The sequence below is a fragment of the Mycteria americana genome, chromosome 13 (genome assembly GCF_035582795.1).
Source record: "Mycteria americana isolate JAX WOST 10 ecotype Jacksonville Zoo and Gardens chromosome 13, USCA_MyAme_1.0, whole genome shotgun sequence".
Taxonomy (NCBI): domain Eukaryota; kingdom Metazoa; phylum Chordata; class Aves; order Ciconiiformes; family Ciconiidae; genus Mycteria; species Mycteria americana.
In genome coordinates, this window is record NC_134377.1 from 18,350,388 (window position 1) to 18,371,286 (window position 20,899).

General features: G+C 44.3%; 1 protein-coding gene across 1 annotated transcript in view; it reads left to right on the plus strand.

Annotated features, from left to right (window-relative positions):
* The window catches only part of HIC2 (HIC ZBTB transcriptional repressor 2), a 73,607-nt gene extending 53,744 nt beyond the window's left edge, over positions 1-19,863 (plus strand). The window contains exons 4-5 of the mRNA XM_075515973.1: positions 12,245-12,388; positions 17,124-19,863. Coding sequence (XP_075372088.1) covers positions 17,160-18,872 — 1,713 coding nt within the window. The 5' untranslated portion in view covers positions 12,245-12,388; positions 17,124-17,159 and the 3' untranslated portion in view covers positions 18,873-19,863. The remainder of the gene's footprint in view (positions 1-12,244; positions 12,389-17,123) is intronic.
* Positions 19,864-20,899: the final 1,036 nt, after the last annotated feature.

The following is a 20,899-nucleotide window of genomic DNA, read 5'->3' on the forward strand; positions in this document are numbered from 1 at the left end:
ATCTATCTTGCAATTTGGAGCAGTAAATCACATAAAAGTGATATAATCTTACCAAATTTTTGTACAAAAATATTTTGTCCCTTTGGTTTGAAATCTCTGAGTGTCTTTCCCTCTCTTCTTCCCATCTGCCCCCCCATCCCAAAAATTGTTGTGAAATGGCTACTTTCCATACAGAACAAAAAGCAAGCAAATGCAAAATAAATGTCACGGTTGTGTAGTACAAAGAAATTAACTTGCTTAGATTTTTATCCCTCTTTTTTAAGGTAATCTGACACTTGTTTGGCAGAAGATAATTTTTCTTTGCCATTGAAAAGGGGATCTATTAAGATGGAGGAAAATAATCGCAGGGTCTGTCATATGACTTGATTCCATCTGTCTGTCTTGTCTTTCAAGTAGAATGGAAATTTCCTCTCAAACTTCCTTTTTATGTGATGTTAATGTGGAATCTCCTAGTTTGCCTTGGTCTCACTCCACATGCCCCTTCTTTCCATGGATTCCTGCTCTTGGTGAGGTTTGAAGTGCTTGTTGGTTTAGGACAGCTACCAGGATTGAGGCCAAGATTTCTCCTGTACCTGATAGGTTGTTGTTTGAAAATAGTAGGAACTGGACAGTCTTTCCCTCCCATCTTTATTTTAAATACAATTTGTCAATAAACATCCAGTATGCCAACTGATTTTAGAACTAATAATGGCTGGTGGAAATAAGGAAGAGAGGGCAAGAGGCATGTTTTACTCTAGGACCTGGTTAGTTTGGGCAGTTAGGTATTTAAGGGGGAAGGTGGTTATTATTCCCTTCTATAACAGCTCTGAATTCTGAGTGGGGTGGACTAGAATAACCAGACCCTGAGGGGACAACAGATTCTCCTTCTCAAAAATGAAATGTTGTTGGCAGGGGAGAAGATCCTGGGAATGGAGACTCCTCGGCTCCAGCCTCACCTGGCCTATGGGGTAGGCTCACTGTGACCAGGTCATTGACCCTTATGGCAAAGGAATATAAATCTGAATCTCATTAATCCTAATCTGAAAGATGGCTGTGGTGTGGCAAGAGCCTCCTTGCCTGCATGGGTGAGCAGAGGTGCTGACCAAAACCCACAGTCCTCTTTAGTCCCTGCATGCTGGCATTCACAGTTTGACCAGCCCCAAAGCCTCAAATCGTTTTCCTTCCTTCTGGGCAGACACATTTTTGTACCTACGAATGTGAAAATACCTTTGATTATGATACTAAGAAGCAGAATATCTCATTGTAAGGGAAGCATCACCCTCATCTAGCTGTGGTGCCTTCCATGCTAGCTTTGTACCTCTGCACATCACTGCATTTTGCTGCACAGACACAGCCTAAGGTAGACATGGCTTCACTATCCTTGCTAGCTGGGCTCTCTCCCACCCCTGTCCCTGCTGGATTCTCCCTGAGTTAATCGCTTTCCAACCAAAAACTGAAAAGATTTGTTCTGGGGGTTTTTGGGGGGTGGAGGGGTGGTTGGGTTTAGTGGAGTTTTTTGTTCCTTAACTGCACCCTGCAAAATGTCCTGGCTGAGTTGTTTCCAAATACTGGCATCTTTAGGGAAGGGGTTATAAATTGCTAATTTAAAGCCTGCAACAGGATAATTAGCTAACCAGTTTGATGTAAATGGCTTAATGGGGCTTTACTAGCCCCTTTGAACTTAAAGTAGCACTAAAAAGTAAACTGTAAATACCTTCAAGGAAAGTACTGGCATGCTTGAATATGGGGCTGCTTGGCTGTAAGGAGCAAGCCTGCTCGACTTGCCAGGAATCCAGTGGCCTGTGTGACAGCAAACATGTCAAGGGGGTGAGGGGACCAACCAGGCACCCCTTGGGGAAGGCTCTGCAACTACCCTAGTTCTTCAGGAAGCGCATAAACTCTCATATATCAGGCTTTCAAACCTGCCCTGCCTGCTTTGGAAAATTTAAATCACAACCTCAGTTTAAATGCAACTGTAATGAATTTCATCAGGATTGAAGAAAAAAAAGAAAAACAACCCTGAGGGGGAGGCAGCCACTAGAGTCCACCCTAATTTTCCTGGAGTTGTATTTGCATTAAGGTCTTTTGGCAAGTCCAGGCAGAAACTCTTACTACACTTTGTTTCAGAAGACCTCGTTACCCACTGAATCTGCTGAGACAACGTACTGCAGCCCTGCAGCAGATTCCAGTTTCTGATGCATCTTGGGGACTTTTGGGAGAACCTCTAAACTTTCATTCTTGCTGGGATGTTACAAAATTCCAAGGGAGGAAGTCAACTATTAAGCATCTAGAAATGAAGATAATTACAAAGTGGAAGCATCTTGTGTAGTTAGGCGCTGATCTTGCTTCTGACTATGCAAACTGGGGTGTCAGAGAGGAGAATTTCAGGCTGAAAGGCAGACAGGAGTATTCCCCTCTGTCCCTCCCTCTATGGAAGAGAAGCTCCTCCTGGTCCCAGTGCTGCTCTGCTCCATCTACTCATTGCACATGCACCACGCAGTGCCAGCAATAATTCACAAGAATTTTCTTCTCTTCGTTGTTCCTCTGTCTCACCACCATCTTCCACCTATTGGCAGCAGCCTTCCTGGGTAGTGGAGGATGTTTTGGAGTTTGCAGCACAATCCTCAATTACTACTGTGACCTCTGACACATGGGATTTGGCTTTACAGCCAGCTTTGCTGTTGAGTGTTCCTGGTCCTTGGCTGTGCTCTCCTGCCTGCTCTGTTGCACTACCCCTGAATACCATGAGGCTGTAAGGCTGAGCCAGACCCGGACTGATGCAGGAAGAGGGCAAAAAGTGGCAGCCCTGACTTCGATGGGCTAAAACAGATCACGATGTCTCATCATCTGTAATGACGGATCTATTTCTCTGTGGTTTGGTTTTTTGTTTCTTTTTTTCCAGCAGGGAAAATAATAGGAAATAATGTACCACTGGCAATGTTAATGCTGGCTTTAAAAAAAGAAATATAAAAGCACTGAGGTCTGTTGTAGAGGACAATGATGCAGAAGTGCTACATCTTATTTTAAAAACCATGCCTGACAGAGGATTCAGTCCTGCACTCTAATTCAGTTCAGATGTCTATGGGCCTACTGTATGCAAAGATCAAAATGCTCTACTGTGGCCTTTAGAAGAAGAGGCAGGAACATGGCACTTCTTTGCTCCTACATGTTGACTGAAGAAGTTGGCACCATGGCACTACCTGATTGCTGTGTGTGGGTGGGAGCACAGGGCAGGATTAATTTGGGGTTGATTGTGTTGGCAGGGATCTGTCAGCAGAGCTTGCCCAGCTGCCTGTGTTACGCTGTAGCTGTTAATCCTTCAGTTTTATGAGCACTAACCTAGATCACATATTTAAAAAAATTAAAAATGCATGCGCTATTAGAGAGAGAGATACTTGCAAGCAGAGGAGCTCTGTACACATGCAGTGTTGACAGCTGGAGACTCCCTTCAAGGAACGCCAGAACACCTTAGCATGCCAGCTTTGATATCTTGGCATCTGACCGGGAAATGCAAATACTCAATCCATCATTCCCACATGCTGACATGTATCCAAGGGGAACTTCTGTGAATGTTGTTGTTATTCCCATATAATTTCAGCTGCTGCTTTGCTTCCCAGCACCACCCCACCCTGTGTCCAGCTGAGTGCAGTGTCTTCCAGGCCTTTTATGCCAGATCTTTTGGATTCATTTCTCTCACGGGAAGGCAAAAGGGCATTAGTGTGCATGTGCAGCAGAGGAACAAACTGTGTGTTTGGAGGGGGTGGGGTTGTTTTTCTCTTTCTAATCCCCCCCAACAAACCCTTCTGCAGATTTTTAGATTCCTCACTAAGTCCTTTAAATAATATGATCAGTTAAAAAACAAATGAACAAAAAAGCTTTTTCACACTTCCCAGGAAAATAAAAATTAAGTTAAAGAAAAAAGTGGATTGTGATAATCATCCTTTCTTTCACATAAGAGCTGGTCAGAGTTGGGGCTTCTTTCTGAAGTTCAGGTGTGCTTTACGTATCTTCTAATAATTGTGTTTGTCTCTTATAACGAAAGTTTTATATGAATAATACTAAAAAATACGTATGAATAAATGCTAGCATGACTAAGAATTTCTACTGTGCCACTCATCCCATTGAAAGATGCAAACTCATTGGTCATTTCTGGGCACCTCAATAAATTTCAGCACAGTTGTTAGTCCTGTCTGAAGCTTTGCATATCTCTCAGTGATCCAGTCACTTCTGGGGGTGAAGAAGTAAATTCTGCTTTGCCATCTTGCAAATATTATTTTCTTAGCAATTTCACTATTTGTTAAGAATAACTGTCTTTTAAAAACCCCACAATAATCCTCCTTCCAATACACCTTTTGTTTTGAAACCCACTGAACCTGACACCCATATTTGATTTGTTGGTTCAAGAATAACAGGGAAAATGTGAGCAGTAAAACCCAGTCCAGCACAGTCGACGGCTGCTGCCAGAGAAAGAACAAATTATGCGTAACAGTGCTTTCCTGACCTTTCCTCCAGTTTTAGAAACATGAAAACTTTAATCAGCACTATTTTTCTGGCTATTGCAAATAACAGAAAGTTGTGTGAAAATTAGAACGTAATGAAGACAAATTTTACAGTGGTGTCTGCTGCAGGTCCTGGGTGTGTTCGCTGAATTGCCTCCTGCTTAGAGAGCAGCTGGAAAACCCAAGTCCTTTCCCAACATGTCAAAACCAACTTTTTCAAAGGATGCAGTAGCTGTGCCAAAGCACCTTGCCTATTTGTAAGCAAATGCATACTATTGGGACTATCTCTGCCTGGGCCAGCGTTCTCACATGCAGCTGGCTGTATTAAATCAATTTGATGAATTACTATATCCTTTTTAATTTTTCTACAGGCAGGTCCCTGCTATTTCTTGCCTGCACAAGATTAAAAGGGCTTTTACATTACATACTGTTATAAGACTTTAATTGTCTGGAATGGGTCTGTGTGTGCAAAGACTGGTCCTGGAAGGGTCTGGAGTTTTGGGATTATTGTCAGGCTTCTTACACTGAGGTAGCAAAGAAAGGTGTGTGAAAGCTGGGTTAGCATCCATGATGGAGGATACTCTATGATAAGAAGGATGCCACCTATGCCACTTAGTTGACTGTTGTTTGGTTTGGGATTTTGGGGTGGTTTTCCTGCTGTTAAAACATATTCTATGAGTGAGGTGTCTGCCAAGAAAATGCCTGGAGAAGAGAATAGATTAACCCTAGATGGACTGACTTGATGGGTCAGAGAAAGCTGAATGGCATCATGACAGTGATGCCATCAATGACATTCCTATGGCTGATGAGGCATACCTCAAGTTCACAAGCCTCAGGACGTGCGTGTTTTGGAGCACCTGCACTGTGGCATAACAATGCTACAATTTATTCAGCCCTTCTCCGTGACAGAACTGTGTGTGGCTGAATAATGTGCAGCCAAGGGCAAGGGACTGAAAGCAGCCAGATACTAGATACAGGTGTTCGGGAACGCACAATGCCGAGAGAGAGACTTTAGTCCAAACATATCCTCACTAAACACACTTTTTGCATTCTCTGGGAGTCTCTTGATGCTGTTATATTAGTGGGCTCTCCTGGAAGTGGTAAGGACATAAGAATTTTATTTTTTCCTTCCAGTCCAAGGTGTAGTATCAACCTTTGTTGTGGCTGGTAGCAGTATTTTGTACATGCATTACTCCTTCAGCCAGATTCTGATCCTATTTGTGCAGCTATAAAACTGCCGAGTTGTTTCATCTGTGTAACGGAGGTTTCAGTCCTTCTGGCTGTTTTGTTTTTTCTGTTTTGGTTCTGTTTGTTGTTTTGGTTTTTTTTTTACCGCTTTCCTTGCTGAGAGGGGAGAGGTCTATGGGAAGTGATCCAGCACACTTTTAAAATAGCCTTTTAGTGTGGGTTTTTTTTAACTCTTTTAAAGTTAAAAGTCAAGCTTTTAAATATGTGAATTGTCTCTGTGAATTCTCATCTGAGTGCCTATGAAACTTGCCAGCCAAACCTAAGTCTTCCAGGAGGTGCGGCCACATTTGTGTCTCGGAGCTCTCTGGCACAGGCACCTGGTACACGTGTCTCCTGCTAGTTTCAGTACTGTCACAACTTCACCCCTCATGCCTGTTTCTCTGGTACCTCCTGTTTTTCCCAAGGTTATGTTCTAGAAATAGAATCTGCTCCAGCTTTTCATTCCCCCACACCCATCTTGCAGAGAATAATTACCGATGCGATGGTTTTAATAGTGCTGAAAGAAGGAGGGTTATCCATTCTGCTGTGCTCTTTGAGGCTTTTTCCTGACAGGAAATAAATGCACAAATTGCTTAGCAATTTCCTTAGGTGACAAATGTAAAGTGAGTACCTTTTGAAATACTTAAGCTTGAGTATTTAAACATTTGATAAACCATGGGTTATCTGAAGAATAAAATTGTAATTGTTTTGGCACGCACAGAATTCCATGCAAAGGTCTCAATCTGAGTATAAAATCTAGTAATTTCCTTAATTGTTGTTAGACTGGTGGAGGTACCTGTGGTATCTAGCGTTCACCTGTCCAGAAACCAAAACCATGCTCAACCCAGGGTAGCAGAGATGCTTTGGATGATGCAGCTATCTGTCAGCAGCCGATACAGCAGCCAGAAGACGCAAATATTTAGAGCATTCATAAACCAGAAAAATTTCTCTAAAATTAAAAAAAGAACTAAATGAAAACATGTAAGGGTTTGAGGTGATGATGCTGACTTTACTGTCCTTCAAACTATGCCTGCAGCAGCCCAGAGCTTAATGTCGCATAAACCAAGAGAAATGAAAGAGAAGCTCTGTGTATAGCCTACGTGATGCAACTGGTGAGCGGTTGCTCAGATAGCAGGATGCTCTGCATGGAGCAAGTGCCTACAGATAGAAATGCTGTGTAAAGGAATCGTTGCTGGTGCACAGGTACATGCTGGCAAATTAGACTGTATTTGGTGGAAGGATAAGAATCTACTATAGCTTTTTAAAATCACCCGTGTCGTGATCACCTTGTGATAAACATTAATCTCTCCGGTGTAAATAACAGCATAGCACATTTCCCAAATAATCTCTTAAAATAAAACCAGATTGGCGCATAAGAGTAAACCAAGTCGGAACAACCAGTCAACCTACAGTATTACTAGCCAGAACTCAGAATGAAATGGGAATGGCAGTACTTTTTCAGGTTTTACAGCCCCCTCTTTGCTCTACTTTGACAATCATTTATTACCACTAATATCGTGCTTTGTAAACTTATACCGTGCCTTATGAAGTAAGACATGTTTCCTATTTTAAGGATCTTATAACCTTGTGGGCTGATAAGGGGTGTAGATTATCCCTTGGGTGTTCATAAATAGCATTAGCACTAAGAGTTTTATTAGTGCTGGGTCCTTTCAAGCCTGTGGCTCTTTCTTTTTCTTAACACTTTCCTAGTCAAGTGCCGAAATAAGGATTTCGACACCTTGATCTTCCAGGCTGGAATAGTGTGGGCATTCTTTTGTTTTGCTTGTAGTGAAAGAGCAAAACCCAGGCAGAGTCCCAGTGCAGCGACTGTTGCTCTGCATGGGTTTAATCCACCGCCTTTGCTTGCCTCTCTCTCCGAGACTACAAATCTGGAGTTTGGGTGATGGCAGCAGAGAGCACGTTTGGGAGGTTTGTGTGTGTGTGCATGCGTGTGCGTGTTTTAAATAAACAAACAATGGAACAGCAACTTCAACAAATTGTGAGTGGTGCTAATTTGTTATAGTGCTGTCTTGCCTTCTGGCAGTGTTGATTTAGGAGAAGCTGAGCAGACTGCAATGGATGCGGGGAGCCGCTGGTTCTTTTGCTGTGGGGTGTGTATATAGTTCAGTATAAAATGCTTCTAGGGGTCCTGTCCTGAGGAGCTTCCAGATTACAGGGTAAAGCACATGCATAGGCTGCCAATCCCCTTTTCAAAACCAAATCTGAGGCAAAAGTACCTTCCCCTCTGCCTTGCTCCTCCCCTTCCACTTTTTTTAAATGGAGAGATGTTTTAAGTCTTGATTCATGACAAAAGCCTATAATTTGTGTGTTTTGAGGACTGCCAGAAAATCCTTGACTTTGACAATAATAGTGTGTAGGGAAGCAAAGGAGGAAGATCCTTTGCTTTGGATTGTAGCAAAGTTTTCAACACCCCATGACCTTGCTGGGCTGCCTTTCATAACGTGCCTGGGGCTGTAATCCCCAAGGCTGAGAAACTGTCTGACAGAGAAGGCTGGCCAAACGTGCATGAGATATCTGCAGCCCTGGACCACTGTTGTGCAGTGCTGCAGGATAAGGATGGCAGGATGGGAGCCTTGCTGGGAAGAGGTGGATTTTGGAAGTGTATGTAGAGTGACCTCTTTGCAGCCTGTGAGCTGAGTTTAAAGAAAGTCTGAAGTCTCAAGTGAAGAAGACAGGAATAAAATGGTCAAAGTGAGAAGTAGTGGTTGAGGAGAGGCAGCCAAAGAAATGAAGAATTTTGAAAATTAGTAAACCCTGCTTTCCCCTTAGGTTATCTTCAGCTTGGACAGATTTGGATGCAATGCAGATAGTTTGCAAATCTTTGAGTCTGCTAGTCCTTCTGCTTTTACAAGCAATAGCGGCTTTCTGGCATCCTCTCGTTTGCCGGGCTCAGAGTTGCAGAAACACCTTTTGGTGGTTGCAAAGAACCAAATGTGTGAGGAAGGGTTCAGGATTGATCAGTTAAGCATCTGATTCAGAGGCACATATGGCAGGCAGCAGTCTTGATACTGCCAGGACCAATTCTTAAACAGGGGTTTGCTTGAAAGGCTTCACAGGAGTGAAGCTTAGAGACAGAGATTTCTCTGGGAGGTACAGGACTGAGTACGTGGTCAGTTCTTGGCAGAAAAAGAAAAAATGGTGGATAAAGTACAAAAGGTGCTCTATTTAAGGCATTGTTTATTTGTGTTAGGAGAACTGCTGCTGCATTTGCAGGTATGCATGAGATAAGGCAATGAGATTTGGTCTTGTAGAAGAAAATGAGACAGCAAAGTTTGTTTCTGTGCTCGCTAGTATATGGCATGTGGTGAGAGAGATGACATTTTGGTCCAAGGCTGTTACTACCCTTGTCCTTCCTGCAACCCGCAGCATGAAGCTGTGTTAACTATCGCAACAAGTTCACGATATTAGCAGTATTCTGTATGCAGATACTCCTGTGCAGACTGCTTCTCTCTGCAGAAAAGTTTGCCGAGTCCACAGAAGAAATAAAAATAAGCAGGCCAATTGGGAGGATCTTTATCAAACCCTCTCCCATTTCTCCCAGTACTCTGAGGCCTTGTTTGCGCTAACAAACCCTGTAACTAAGGGGTCTGAGTCACAATCGCTAGTGGATCTAAGACTCCCAGCTGCCTGTCTCATCCCTGTCCTGGAGATCCCTCCCCAGTTGCAGGGACAGCTGAAAGGGCCATGCATTTGCTCCAGTATTGCTGCATTTCACAACACAGCTATCAGCTTGTACCTGTGGTGACTCAAAGCCCTAAAGCTGTGCTGCAACTGGGAGGGTGCTGTAAAACAGTTGGGAAAAGTTGGAAAAGGGTCACGACGTTCCTTCTCTGCAGTGCTGTGTGCTCTTGCCCCCAGAGCAATGCCCAGCATGAAGCTGCCACCCTGTGCACCCCCTGCCAACTCTGGCTTACCATACTGAAGGACAGGTCCCAAGCTTTTAGGACCAGAAGCATCTTCTCACATCTTCTATGTAACTCATAGGATTGTTGATTCTGCCTAACAATCTCTAGGATTAGCTGGGAGGTAGCAACAATCCTTTAGTCATGTCCTAAATTCTTGCATTGTAAAGGCAGAATTCTCTACATCAAGGCTCAAAGGTAGCTGGGAAACAGAGGAATTTTGCATACCAAAGGGGCCTTAACTGGTGGATGGGTAGAGGGTATCCTTCCTCCTGTGTGAGCTGAGCTACTCCACTGAGTACGTGGGTAGTTTAGTGCAACAAGGAGTCGTTAGATTAGCATGGGACATCAGAGCTGCCTTTACCACTTGCAGTGCAGGTACAGTTGGAGCTGAGCTTGCTCAGTTGTTGCAGGGCTGCAGAAGAGCCCAACATCTATTGCTGCTCCCTACCTTCTGAGGCTTTATTTGTTTTGTGCCACTGCTGTGTTCCTGAGATCAACTGTGCTCTGCAGATATGCAGGAATTTTTAGTGCCTGGCTCTGCTTGACAAGATCTGCAATGTCCATGCCTCTTCTCTTCTCCTCCCACTAAAGGGTTTGGGTAGTCTTAGGCTCCTTCATGTCAGCAGTGAAAACAAATGTATAATATACAAGGGCTCTGTTTAGGAATTGGCAGGAAGCTTCATTTCTGACTTCAGTGTGATGTTCTAACAGTAGGAAACACCTTTGTTTTAAGCAGTTCTCTGCTAATCTCTGCCCTAGAGGGAAAATACAACTATGGAGAAGAGCTTCTTGCTTCACAGTAGCAAGAAGCAAATTGCTGTAATCTGGATGTAAATCTGCATTTGAGCTGCTGTCTCGAATCCTCTCCAAGAAATACCTTTATGCAGCATTCAGCCTTTCTTAAGCTGAGTATTGCTGAGTGTTCTGCATAGTCCTGATGCTGGCAGATGCAGCCAGTAGTATGTTGCTCGTACGCAGTCTAGACTGTGTGATCTCTTGGAGAGGGGGGAGCTCCAAATCCCTGGGGCTCTGGCCTGTTATGCTTAAAGTTGCATGCTATTTAAATGCGGGTTGGCCTGTTCCTGCTGGCAGTGGTCCGTTCAGACTAGTTCAGCAAATGCTCTTGGCTCAGCATAGCTCAGGTCAGTAAGCAAACGCTTGCTTACATTTCACTTCTTCATTGTATTGTCAAGATTTAAAAATCTTCAGTCTAAAGCAGTCAAAACAGGGCGATCTGAATACAAAAGACCTATTAGTTCAGTGTGAAAGGGATTTAGTTACAGAATTGTGGGGATAAGAATGCAGGTGGGAATGATGGGAACACTGTCCTGGGCCTGAGCCCAGCAGATGTCCAGGACGAATGAAGAACTATCTCCTTACATTCAGTGTCCTTTTCACGAAGACACTTCCTATTTGCCAGGCCAGTGTCCTCCTTTATGTTCTCGTCCAACTACATTAATTATTGTAAGTCTCTTTCATTTGGCCTTTTATCTTTTACGGTTGAAATTATAATCAATATTCTTCTAACTTTTTAAACGTAAGATTTCTATCTGCAGCAGCACAGATGGAGACATGCAGCCATCAATGTGAAAAGAGCTATGCAGAAGTTTCACTTTGCCATGAGGGTCTAAAAACCTATTTTAAATCCCTGTGAGGCTGCAGGCTTATTTCTGTTCTGGTTTTTTTTGGTTTTGTTTTGCTTTGTTTTTTCACTGGGGCAGCATCACCACTTGTAGAGAGGGACCTGTGCTTAGCATCTACCCTGAGACTATCCTCCTTGATAACCCTGCTGGAGCTGATTACAAGAACTCTGGGGGGAGGAGGATATGCACTGCAGAGGATACCCTAGGCTTGGCAAGCTGTGTATCTGTGGGATGTGCCTTTCCCTGACATGCAAAGATGTTGTTGCTTTTTCCTTTGCGCAAGGAAGGGTGGAATTATAGATCTTCAGTTTTGTGACTCTCATACCAGTTGCAGTTCACCATGAATCAACTTGATCTCCAGTCTCCAAGAACGTAGATTAAATTATCAGTGAAGCATATTATAAATAGGAGAGGGTATACAGTATTTTCTTCTCCTGTCTTGCACCACAGATGTAACAAAAGCCAAAGGACCCAGCCTGGCTCAATGCCATACCATCTCTAGAGGAGCAGGATTTCAAAGGCTTGGGAAGGGGGACAGGGAAATGGGGACAACATAGAGGATCAGCATTTAAGTATTTCTTCCATTGCCTGTACTGTGTGGGGAACGAGACCATGAAGCTCTGGTTCCAGGCTTTTCTCGTTGTAGAGGCATTTCTAAATGGTGATATTTAGTTGCCTGAATTTCTGGGCAGACGGAAGCTGGTGCAGACACCCTGGGATCTGCTGTTCTTGGATATATACAGACTGGTCCCCCTGAAGCTCAGTGCTGTTAGGAGTCCTGAATGGAGGTGGCCAGAGAGAGTCATCAAGAAACTCACGGAGGCCTTCTGCTCTGTTTCCGTCACAGTTCAGCAGTTCTGGGGAGATGGGTGGAGGGGAGGTTGTTCTAGTAGTTACATATTTAAGGCAGGTGGCCGTTTTAAAATGTACGTTTCAATTTTGATTGCAGTTTTTTAATTGCATTTAACAGCGTCCCTGCTGGTTCTCCATTCTGCATCCGTGCAGCCACGTTCTATTGATGGCCTGTTGTGATTTCAATGGAACATCATGGGATGTACCTGGCACGTCGGGCAGCACTGGATGGAGGTGCCTTTAGCCCAATGTACCTGGCATGGTAAGCGGCAACCAAGTGGTTAATCTGCATTCTACTGCTCGTAGTCTCAGCTTGTATAGCAAGGTGTTCCTGCTTTGCTGCAGCCTTGCACTGACTGGAAATCACTTTGCTCTCCTGGTGTTAGTGCTTTTGTGCACACAGGGCCCCTACCCTTTTCACCCATGGAGATTCCCCTTCCTTCAGCAGTTTGCCATGCAGTAGAGAAGGGCCTAGCCATGTTGGGCTCTCCTTGTTATTCTAGAACAGGAAAGAGAAGGGACTGGGGAAATCATCTGACTCTCTTTCTTCTCTCCTTTTTGGGCCAGGAGCTGGTAGCAGTTGAGCATGTATTGCCCACGTACATAATGTCCAAATGTTGCCGCACAGAGGTACCGAACAGATGCTTGTGTCCATAAGCAAAGCTATACTGTTTCTGCGGGAGTCCTGCAAGAGCTGCTTCAGGGAGCCGGGAGGGCAGTTCTGCCTGGCACTAATTGGAATGTAACAAACTAAACAAGGACCACTTCAAGTTTGCTGATGTGGTATCCTCTGTGAAATGATCCTCCATTCTCCTTCTCCTTTCCGTGTCCACACCTGCAACATCAGCTGCACATCCTGCTCTGTCCTGCATGTCGCTTTCTCTCCCTTCCCCAGCTTTGCAGACCTCTCCCTGAGTAACTTGACATGTTGGTCTTACCTATTTTGAAGTGAGAGATATTCCTGTGAGAGAAACAAGGGTGCTGCATCCTGTTTTCTGCTTGAGCCCACCTCACAGAGCTTTTGCTGCTTCACTGCCAATGATGAAAATGCATGTTCTTCCTCTGTTTCGGAGTTCTGCTGTCTGCCTGCTCACAGGGGCTGGGGATAGGGAACCATTTGGGCTAACACAGTTCCTACATTCCTCCCTATGCCTCTGCTGCCCTGGAATGTGGATACCTTTACAAGCTATGGGCTAATGACCTGCCAACTGCAGCTCCTCGGGGGAAGGTTAGTGGCCATGAAAGCCTACCTCACCAATACCTCAGGAGAGTCCTGGAAATAGGTTCTGTTGGGACGTGGGGAGAGGAAGATCAGATGAGCCAGTGAGGAACAGGAAAGCTCTCTTCCCAGTGGGGTCTTCAAGTGCTCTAAAAAAGTTAGTTCATCTGAAACTGAAGGGTGCAGAAGTCATCTGTTTCAGTTTCACCCAGATCCAGTAGCAGCTGGACACAGCATTTTTAATGTCACAAGTAAATTGGTGGGAAAGAGCAATGTAGGGGACAATTGGTTTAATTTTGTCTTGTTCTTCCCCATGCTCACTGCTGCAGTGTCTGCTCAGCGCAGCACAACTGCTTGGGAAGGTGGAGAAATAAGTAAGCAGGCCACTATCTTTTCCTAGGTATATTATAACATGCACAGTAGGCTAACGCTTTAACGGCATCTAATTTGATACATCACATCTAATCTGTTTGTTGATTTTTATCTGCAGTACTGTTAGTTCACTGTTCAGGTGCTCGGTGTCTAGCCTTCTCACCCATCCACAAATCCTCTACGTGAAATGAGTGATTCCTTAGATCTGTTTTTGATTGATTCTTTGCTTCACTGGTGTTGCTTCTTAAAAGGTAAACAATATTCATATGCTGCAATCTGTAACTCAGAGATGAAATCAAATAGCATCTCCTGCCAGAGGTTGCTAAGATAACACCTTTAGCATTCATTCAGCAATTACTTTTAGGAAGAGATTTAGTGATATTAAAGAGAATCAAATCTCTAGTGAATATGTAGATTTTATACTATTTAAAGGGGTGAAGGTATTCCTCTTCTCCTGTACTTTAGCAATCTAATTTTCTGTGACGTTCAGAGTCTTTGTGGAAATTGAGAGAAAATTAAGTTTTTCTTGCTTTGTAGTGAGAGCAGCACAGCTCCTGGAGCAGTCTGTGTGTTCTGCACAGTCTTCATGCCCACAGGATCACAGTGTGCCCCAGGCTAGGCACAGCAGCTCACAGCCACGCAGCTCCTTGGGCAATAGTGCTTATGAAGACGCTATCAGCTCTTAGCTTGCGAAGCTTTGTTTGATGTGTGGCATCTGCTTGCAGCATTACTGTATTCTGTGATTTGTGCCCTGTATTTTCATGTCTTTGCATGTGCTGTGTCTCAGTGTCATGGATATGGTGGAGGTAGTGGAGAGCCTCAGTCTTGCTTCATTCCCTACTTGCACAAGAATACTAGAGCAGGTTCATTGCTCTGAAAAATATGTGTCTGGAATGACTAGGAAGCAATCTGAATCTGAAAAAAGAACTTCTCTAATGCTATTTGTCCAAAGCCTTCTGTGATCCTGTTTTAAATGCAAGGGAGAGAAATTTTGCACACCAAATTCAATGATAAAAGACTGTGGCCCCAGTGAGACATCTACATATTCTTGAGGTCTGGGGTTTGGTTTTTTTACTAGAAATGCATCTGAGCCTTTTCTGAGCCAGGGCTCCTCTGAACTGGGAGTATGTTTTTTCAATCTTTTTGCAGAAAACAGAAAAGGAAGGATTCTTAAAAATGATACTGAGATACAAGAAATATAAACCACTGTGATTTTTCAGGGCTTTTTGGGGCTTTTGTTGTCGTTATTGGCGGTGGTGATGTTATCCAAATGTTCAGGGTTTGTTAAGAGCCAGTCTCTGCAAACTAATGGAAAGCAAGGCCTTTGTAAGGCTGCACCTGCCATTTGTTTGGGAAGATCTGCTAACTTTTATACTGGACTTAACCTCATAGTTGTCTTTGGTCCCATGCTTTCAGCTAAAGTGAGATCTTAGGAATGCCATAGATTAAGGAATAACGCCTGCTTCTCTTTAGCTAACAAGTTTTCCAACACACCCCTCTTCCCCCACCTCTGAAATGCATCATTCCTAAAGAAGGGTTTGTAACTGGTCAGCTCTGGAAAATATCTGGAATGGATTTATTTTTGTTCAGGACTGCACAAGATACACAAGCCAGGTTGATGCTATAAAGCTTTTGTCAACAAAGGTACGTCAGTCAAAGGTGTGTTCTCTGACCCATGTTGCTGTCCCTTGGTGGGCAATTCTGGCAAAATTTTAAACATGGGGCTCTAAACTTGGCTGCAGGTTTTGCTGCCTTGTTCCATTACATTCATTTTGTTGGGGTTGCTAAATCCATGTTAGACTTCAGCTAACAAATTCAAATTTGATAGGCAGTGTTACAGTGCTTAAACCTGACCACTGCTTTTAAAATCTACTAAAAGTAATAAGCTACCTCATACTTATGTCCTACTGCACATGAATACTTCTGTAAAATTTGAAATGTGAGATAAATAGAGGTAATTTAAACAACTTGTACTATGCTAATTTTTATGCTGCAGAACATACTGAGGTTTAACAATAACACTCTCTTCCTCATGAAGGTCAGTAAAAAGCAGAACTATAATTCTACCCCTGTTTCCAGGGCTTTCCCTGCAGGCTCATTACCTGGTTTCAATATCATTTAAGGCAGAAAGAAAAAAACAGAAGTAAAAATTGAAAAATATTTCCCATTAGTAGCTGCAGCAAGCCTTGACTCTTTGCAAAGGCTTAGACAAACACGTATCCAGAGATTTCTAGACCTCTGCTTCAAGTGCTACATGAATGGGAAATAAGCTTGCTTTTACTTCAGTAACATATTTTTTTTTATTAGTCTGTTTAGGCAAAAAATATTGGCTATGCTGTTTCCTTTCCTTTCCCATATTTGTCCTTTATGGAACACCTAAAAATCATATCCAGGGATTTTGTGTGTTATGTGCACAGAGAAGCACCATTATGTTTGTAGTGAAAATAGTGTAGTAGTAGGCTGTCTCTTGCTATTCTTGAACAGGATGCATTTATATGTATAGATGCTGTGTTACGCTGCAAGCCATGTTTTTGTCCTTCCCTATCAATATATCTTGGTGACCCAGAAGTAAGTGCTTTCACTGGCCTGGCTAGATAAAAGTGGGTATTTGGTGCCTCTGTGCTGTTGCTTCTTCCTCTTAATCAGCAATTCTGGAAGCAAGCCACCAGAACCAGACGCATTGCCTGCGTGCTGCAACTCTGATGTAACTAATTACAGCAAAACTTGTTTTTAAAGTGCTCAACGCTCCATGTCAATGGATTGGGATATGGACATTGCCAGGGGGGTGGTTTTTAAAGCAGCCTTTCATACTCTTAAGGAGATTTCCCATTCACACCTCAGTGTGATTAATTCCATCTTCAATGGATTTAGTTGCTATATGTCATTTTCTCAACCCCAGAGCAGCTGGGTGTTGTAAGATTTCAACATGTAAGAGTCAAGAAACAAACTACATGTTAAAGCAGGGAAGCTGCAGCTCATGCTAATTATTTTACATGCTCAGATATGCAAATGGCAGTGAAGTAGATGCTTCTTTTTTCTTCCTTTTTTTCTTGCTCCTCGTCCTCCCTTCTGATTTGTGTCAGGAGAGGGAAACAGCTTTCCCCTGTACCTGACTATTGTTTTCCTGCTGGTATCTTTTGAATAGTAATTCCAGCCAACAACAACTGCTTTTGTAAAAAGGTATTTACAAATCTGATTTTTGAAAGACTTGACTCAAACCTTAGCATGAGAAATACTTCTCTCTGTATTCCAAGCAGGATCACAGCTTGCAGGGCTGAATGTACCCAGAGCTCCTTAGTCAGTGTCAAGCCCAGCATAGACTGCACCGTGTTAAGCCAGTCTAATAAATGTAGACTTGTTCAAGTGGAAACAGCAGGTTCACACCTCTCATCCTCCTGTTTTGCAGGTGGTAAGGTGAAGGTGAAAGGAAGAGAAGGTGGAGATGGAACTGCCAAATCATGCCAAACAACTGCTACTGCAGCTGAACCAGCAACGAGCCAAAGGTTTCCTCTGTGATGTGATCATTGTGGTAGAAAATGCCCTGTTTCGTGCCCATAAGAATATCCTGGCAGCCAGCAGCATGTATTTCAAATCCCTTGTCCTGCATGACAACCTGATTAACTTAGACACGGACATGGTGAACCCCACCGTGTTCCGGCAGATCTTGGACTTTATTTATACTGGTAAGCTCTTAACGACTGACCAGCCCGGTGAACAGAACTTTAACGCTCTCCTCACCGCAGCAAGCTACCTCCAACTGCACGACCTGGCAGCTCTCTGCAGAAAGAAGCTGAAGCGGAACGGCAAGTCCTTTGCTGGCAAGGCTGGTGGCCTTGGTGTTGGGAGATCTGCCAGGAGTCAGAGACTTTCCACTGCTTCAGTCATCCAAGCTCGCTATTCAGGGTCAAATGAGGGGTTGAAGGGCTCGCACTCAAAGGAGCTGTCAAAGGGAAAGCTCTCCGATGACGAGGTCTTCATCAGCAGCTCCAACCAAGAGAACTGTCACTCCTTAAGCAGGGGAGCCAGTAAGAACGGCGGTGGAGGCAGCAGTGCGAATGGGAGCACTGGCGACCAGGAGCTAGGCCTCGACCTGTCCAAAAAAAGCCCGTCGCTCCCTGTTGCAGCCTCCCACGATGACACGCAGCACAGTGAAAGCCAGCATGGCTCTCCCCAATCTGCCTCAGCCCCCGCAGCCAACAGTGCCTCATCGTTCGACGAGTCTGGAGTCGGAGCCCCTCACAGTATGGCGGACAGCAGCGACCCCATGGAGATGGATCTGAGCGAAGAGTGCCACCATGCATTGACGGAGAGCAGCCAGCGCAAGGGCCTCCGGCACTCGTCCCGCAAGAAGGAGTGGATCAAGAAAGACAACGCCTTTGACCGAAAGGAGGGGGGCAAAGACAGGGACGAGGGCGAAGGGTTGCCCAATGGTATCCTGCTGGGGCCCTTGTCCAAGTCCGTGGAGCGGAGTCTGGCCGGGGCCTACGGTGCAGACCTACCCTACCCGTGTAAGGAGGAGGTGGAAAATGGTAAGGAGAACAGTGATGACAGTGGCCAGAGTGAGAGCGAGAGCGGCGGGCATACTAGTGCCAACTATGTCTACCGGCAGGAGGGATTTGAGCCAGTGGCCTACGGTGACAACCTGTATGTCTGTATCCCTTGTGGCAAAGGCTTCCCCAGCTCCGAGCAGCTCAATGCCCATGTGGAGACACACACTGAGGAAGACCTTTACATCAAGGAGGAAGGCACATATGGCGGCAAGGATGAAGCCGAGGATTTGTCCAACCCCAACCAGTCCTATGCTGCGGAGTCCCGGCCCTTCAAGTGTTCAGTGTGTGAGAAGAGCTACAAGGATCCAGCCACGCTGCGGCAGCATGAGAAGACTCACTGGCTGACGCGGCCCTTCCCTTGCAACATATGCGGCAAGATGTTCACGCAGCGGGGCACCATGACACGGCACATGCGCAGCCACTTAGGGCTCAAGCCCTTTGCTTGCGAGGAATGCGGGATGCGCTTTACCCGGCAGTACCGACTGACAGAGCATATGCGTGTCCACTCAGGAGAAAAACCTTACGAATGTCAACTGTGTGGTGGGAAATTCACCCAGCAGCGCAATCTGATCAGCCACCTGCGAATGCATACCTCTCCCACATAAGCCAAAGACTCCAGAATGAGCTTCGAGCCCATCCGCAGTGATTTACCTTTCTGTAGACTTGCTGCTTAAAAAAAAAAGAAAAAAGGAAAAAAAAAAAAAAACAAAAACAAAAACAAAAAAGGGGGCAACTGCCCATACACTGTTCAGTCATGGGAGGCCTAAACAAATGTAGCTTTAACATTTAAAAAAAAAAGTTCCTTTTTTCCCTTTTTTTAAAAAAAGAAAGGTCCACAGCCAAGCTGATGCATTTAGTCCAACTCTCCCTCCAAATCTTGGTGATCTGGCAAGAAATGCCACTTTTTGTGCACATCGACTTCATTGCCATGTTGATTACCTGGAGCAGGTAGGACCACGGGGAGCTTTCGACCTCTGCTGGCTCCCCCCTCCCTGCCTCTCTCCTTCATGTTATTATTGCCCTACTCACCTCCTCTCTTAAAACCAAACTCAGTAGGGACATTTCTTGCCATTAAAAAGAAAATGAAGTACACCTTTTCAGTGGCCTAAGTAGCTGTGAAATAACGTAGCGTTGCATTCACAAGTGCGGAAGCTGTGTCTGTGGACCATCTCACAGGGTTGGCAGCCTCTTCGGATACTGTGGGAAAGCCATAGCCGTGGTGGAACCCACCACCCTTCCCCTGGGCTGGTGGTGGTGGGGAGAGCAGTCTACCTAGGTGTGCACCAGCCAGAGTGCTTCACTTAAAGAAATGGCAATGCCTCCTCACCATCCCTCCCTCTTTTGGTTTTGATCTTTATCCTTGGCACACATAACCACACGCCACCTTTTCCCACAAAACAGACAAACCTCTTCTGCCTTACCCATGACTGAACAGGGACTGGATGCCCTGGGAATTTCTTTCAGTGAGCAGGGGGTCGTCTTTACTTTTCTAGTAGTTTCGTATGAATATTCTTTGCTTAGAGGTACTTGTTTTATTAAAGGAAAAACCATTGTAACGTTTATGTGAATGTTTGAACTGGAAGGTCTGAGGTTAATTCTAGGGTGGGTGGGTGGGGAGGGGGTTTGATGTAGGCTGGACTTGCTACAAGTTCCTTAGGTACTTTTTTATTATTTTTTATTTTATTTTTTGTGTGTGTGTATGTTTTTAGCTTTCCTCCCTCACTAAAGAGCGAGTCTGTGTGGACAGACTTGTTACCTTTGCTACCTCTTGAATTCATGAGAACAATAAGATGGTTAGTGAAAGATTAGGCTTTTTTTTTCTCTTATTGTAAGTAATTAAATGTATAAAAGTAGAAGCTAAATTAAAGTTAAGGGATTTTTACCACCCTGTCCTTCCATCAAAAGTCAGCTAGAGAAATGTTAAAGCAAAGATTGGCCAAAGACAAAGCAAAAAATACGCTGAGCCAGAGGCTGTGCTGGCTGCTTGGACTGGCTCATTCGCAGTCTCTTGGCCGTTTGTAGTCACTTTTAGATAAAAGAAGAAAACTTCTCTGAGCTTTTTGGGCCCTTTCCAGCTTTGTTTATTGAATCTGGATACTATGGGGAGGGGAAAATGTCCCCCTCATCTTCCACTCCCCCAGCACATCTGGGTCAGTCTGTAAACACCTGGCAGGACAGAGGGTGAGGGCATAGCAGCCTATAATTTACTAGAATCCAGAGTGCAATAAGGTGGGGGAGAGGAGGAAAAAGCAAACCAAAGTGTTTCATATCCTCCCTTTTAGACAATTTAACACACGCACACAAAAAAAAAAAAAAAGAAAAATGAAAAGAAAAAGAAACAAAATGTTCTTGCAACATCTGCATAAGATATCACAGCCAACAGCTGCTATTGGTTTAGGAGAGAAGACAGAGAACTTAGCCCACCGATTCTTGGCCCTCTTGACTTTGTTGGCGTGACCTTGTGGAAAGCTATGGCTTATTTCAAGCCTCCCGTGACTGTGGTGGTAAAAATTCACAGCCAGTAGAATCATCCCTTCTGAATTGAGTAAGGTTTACAGTTGTGTTTTTTCATTTGTTCCCCTCCCCCCCCCCAAACCAGTATAGTCTCTATGCGTAAGGTTTACCAAACCTC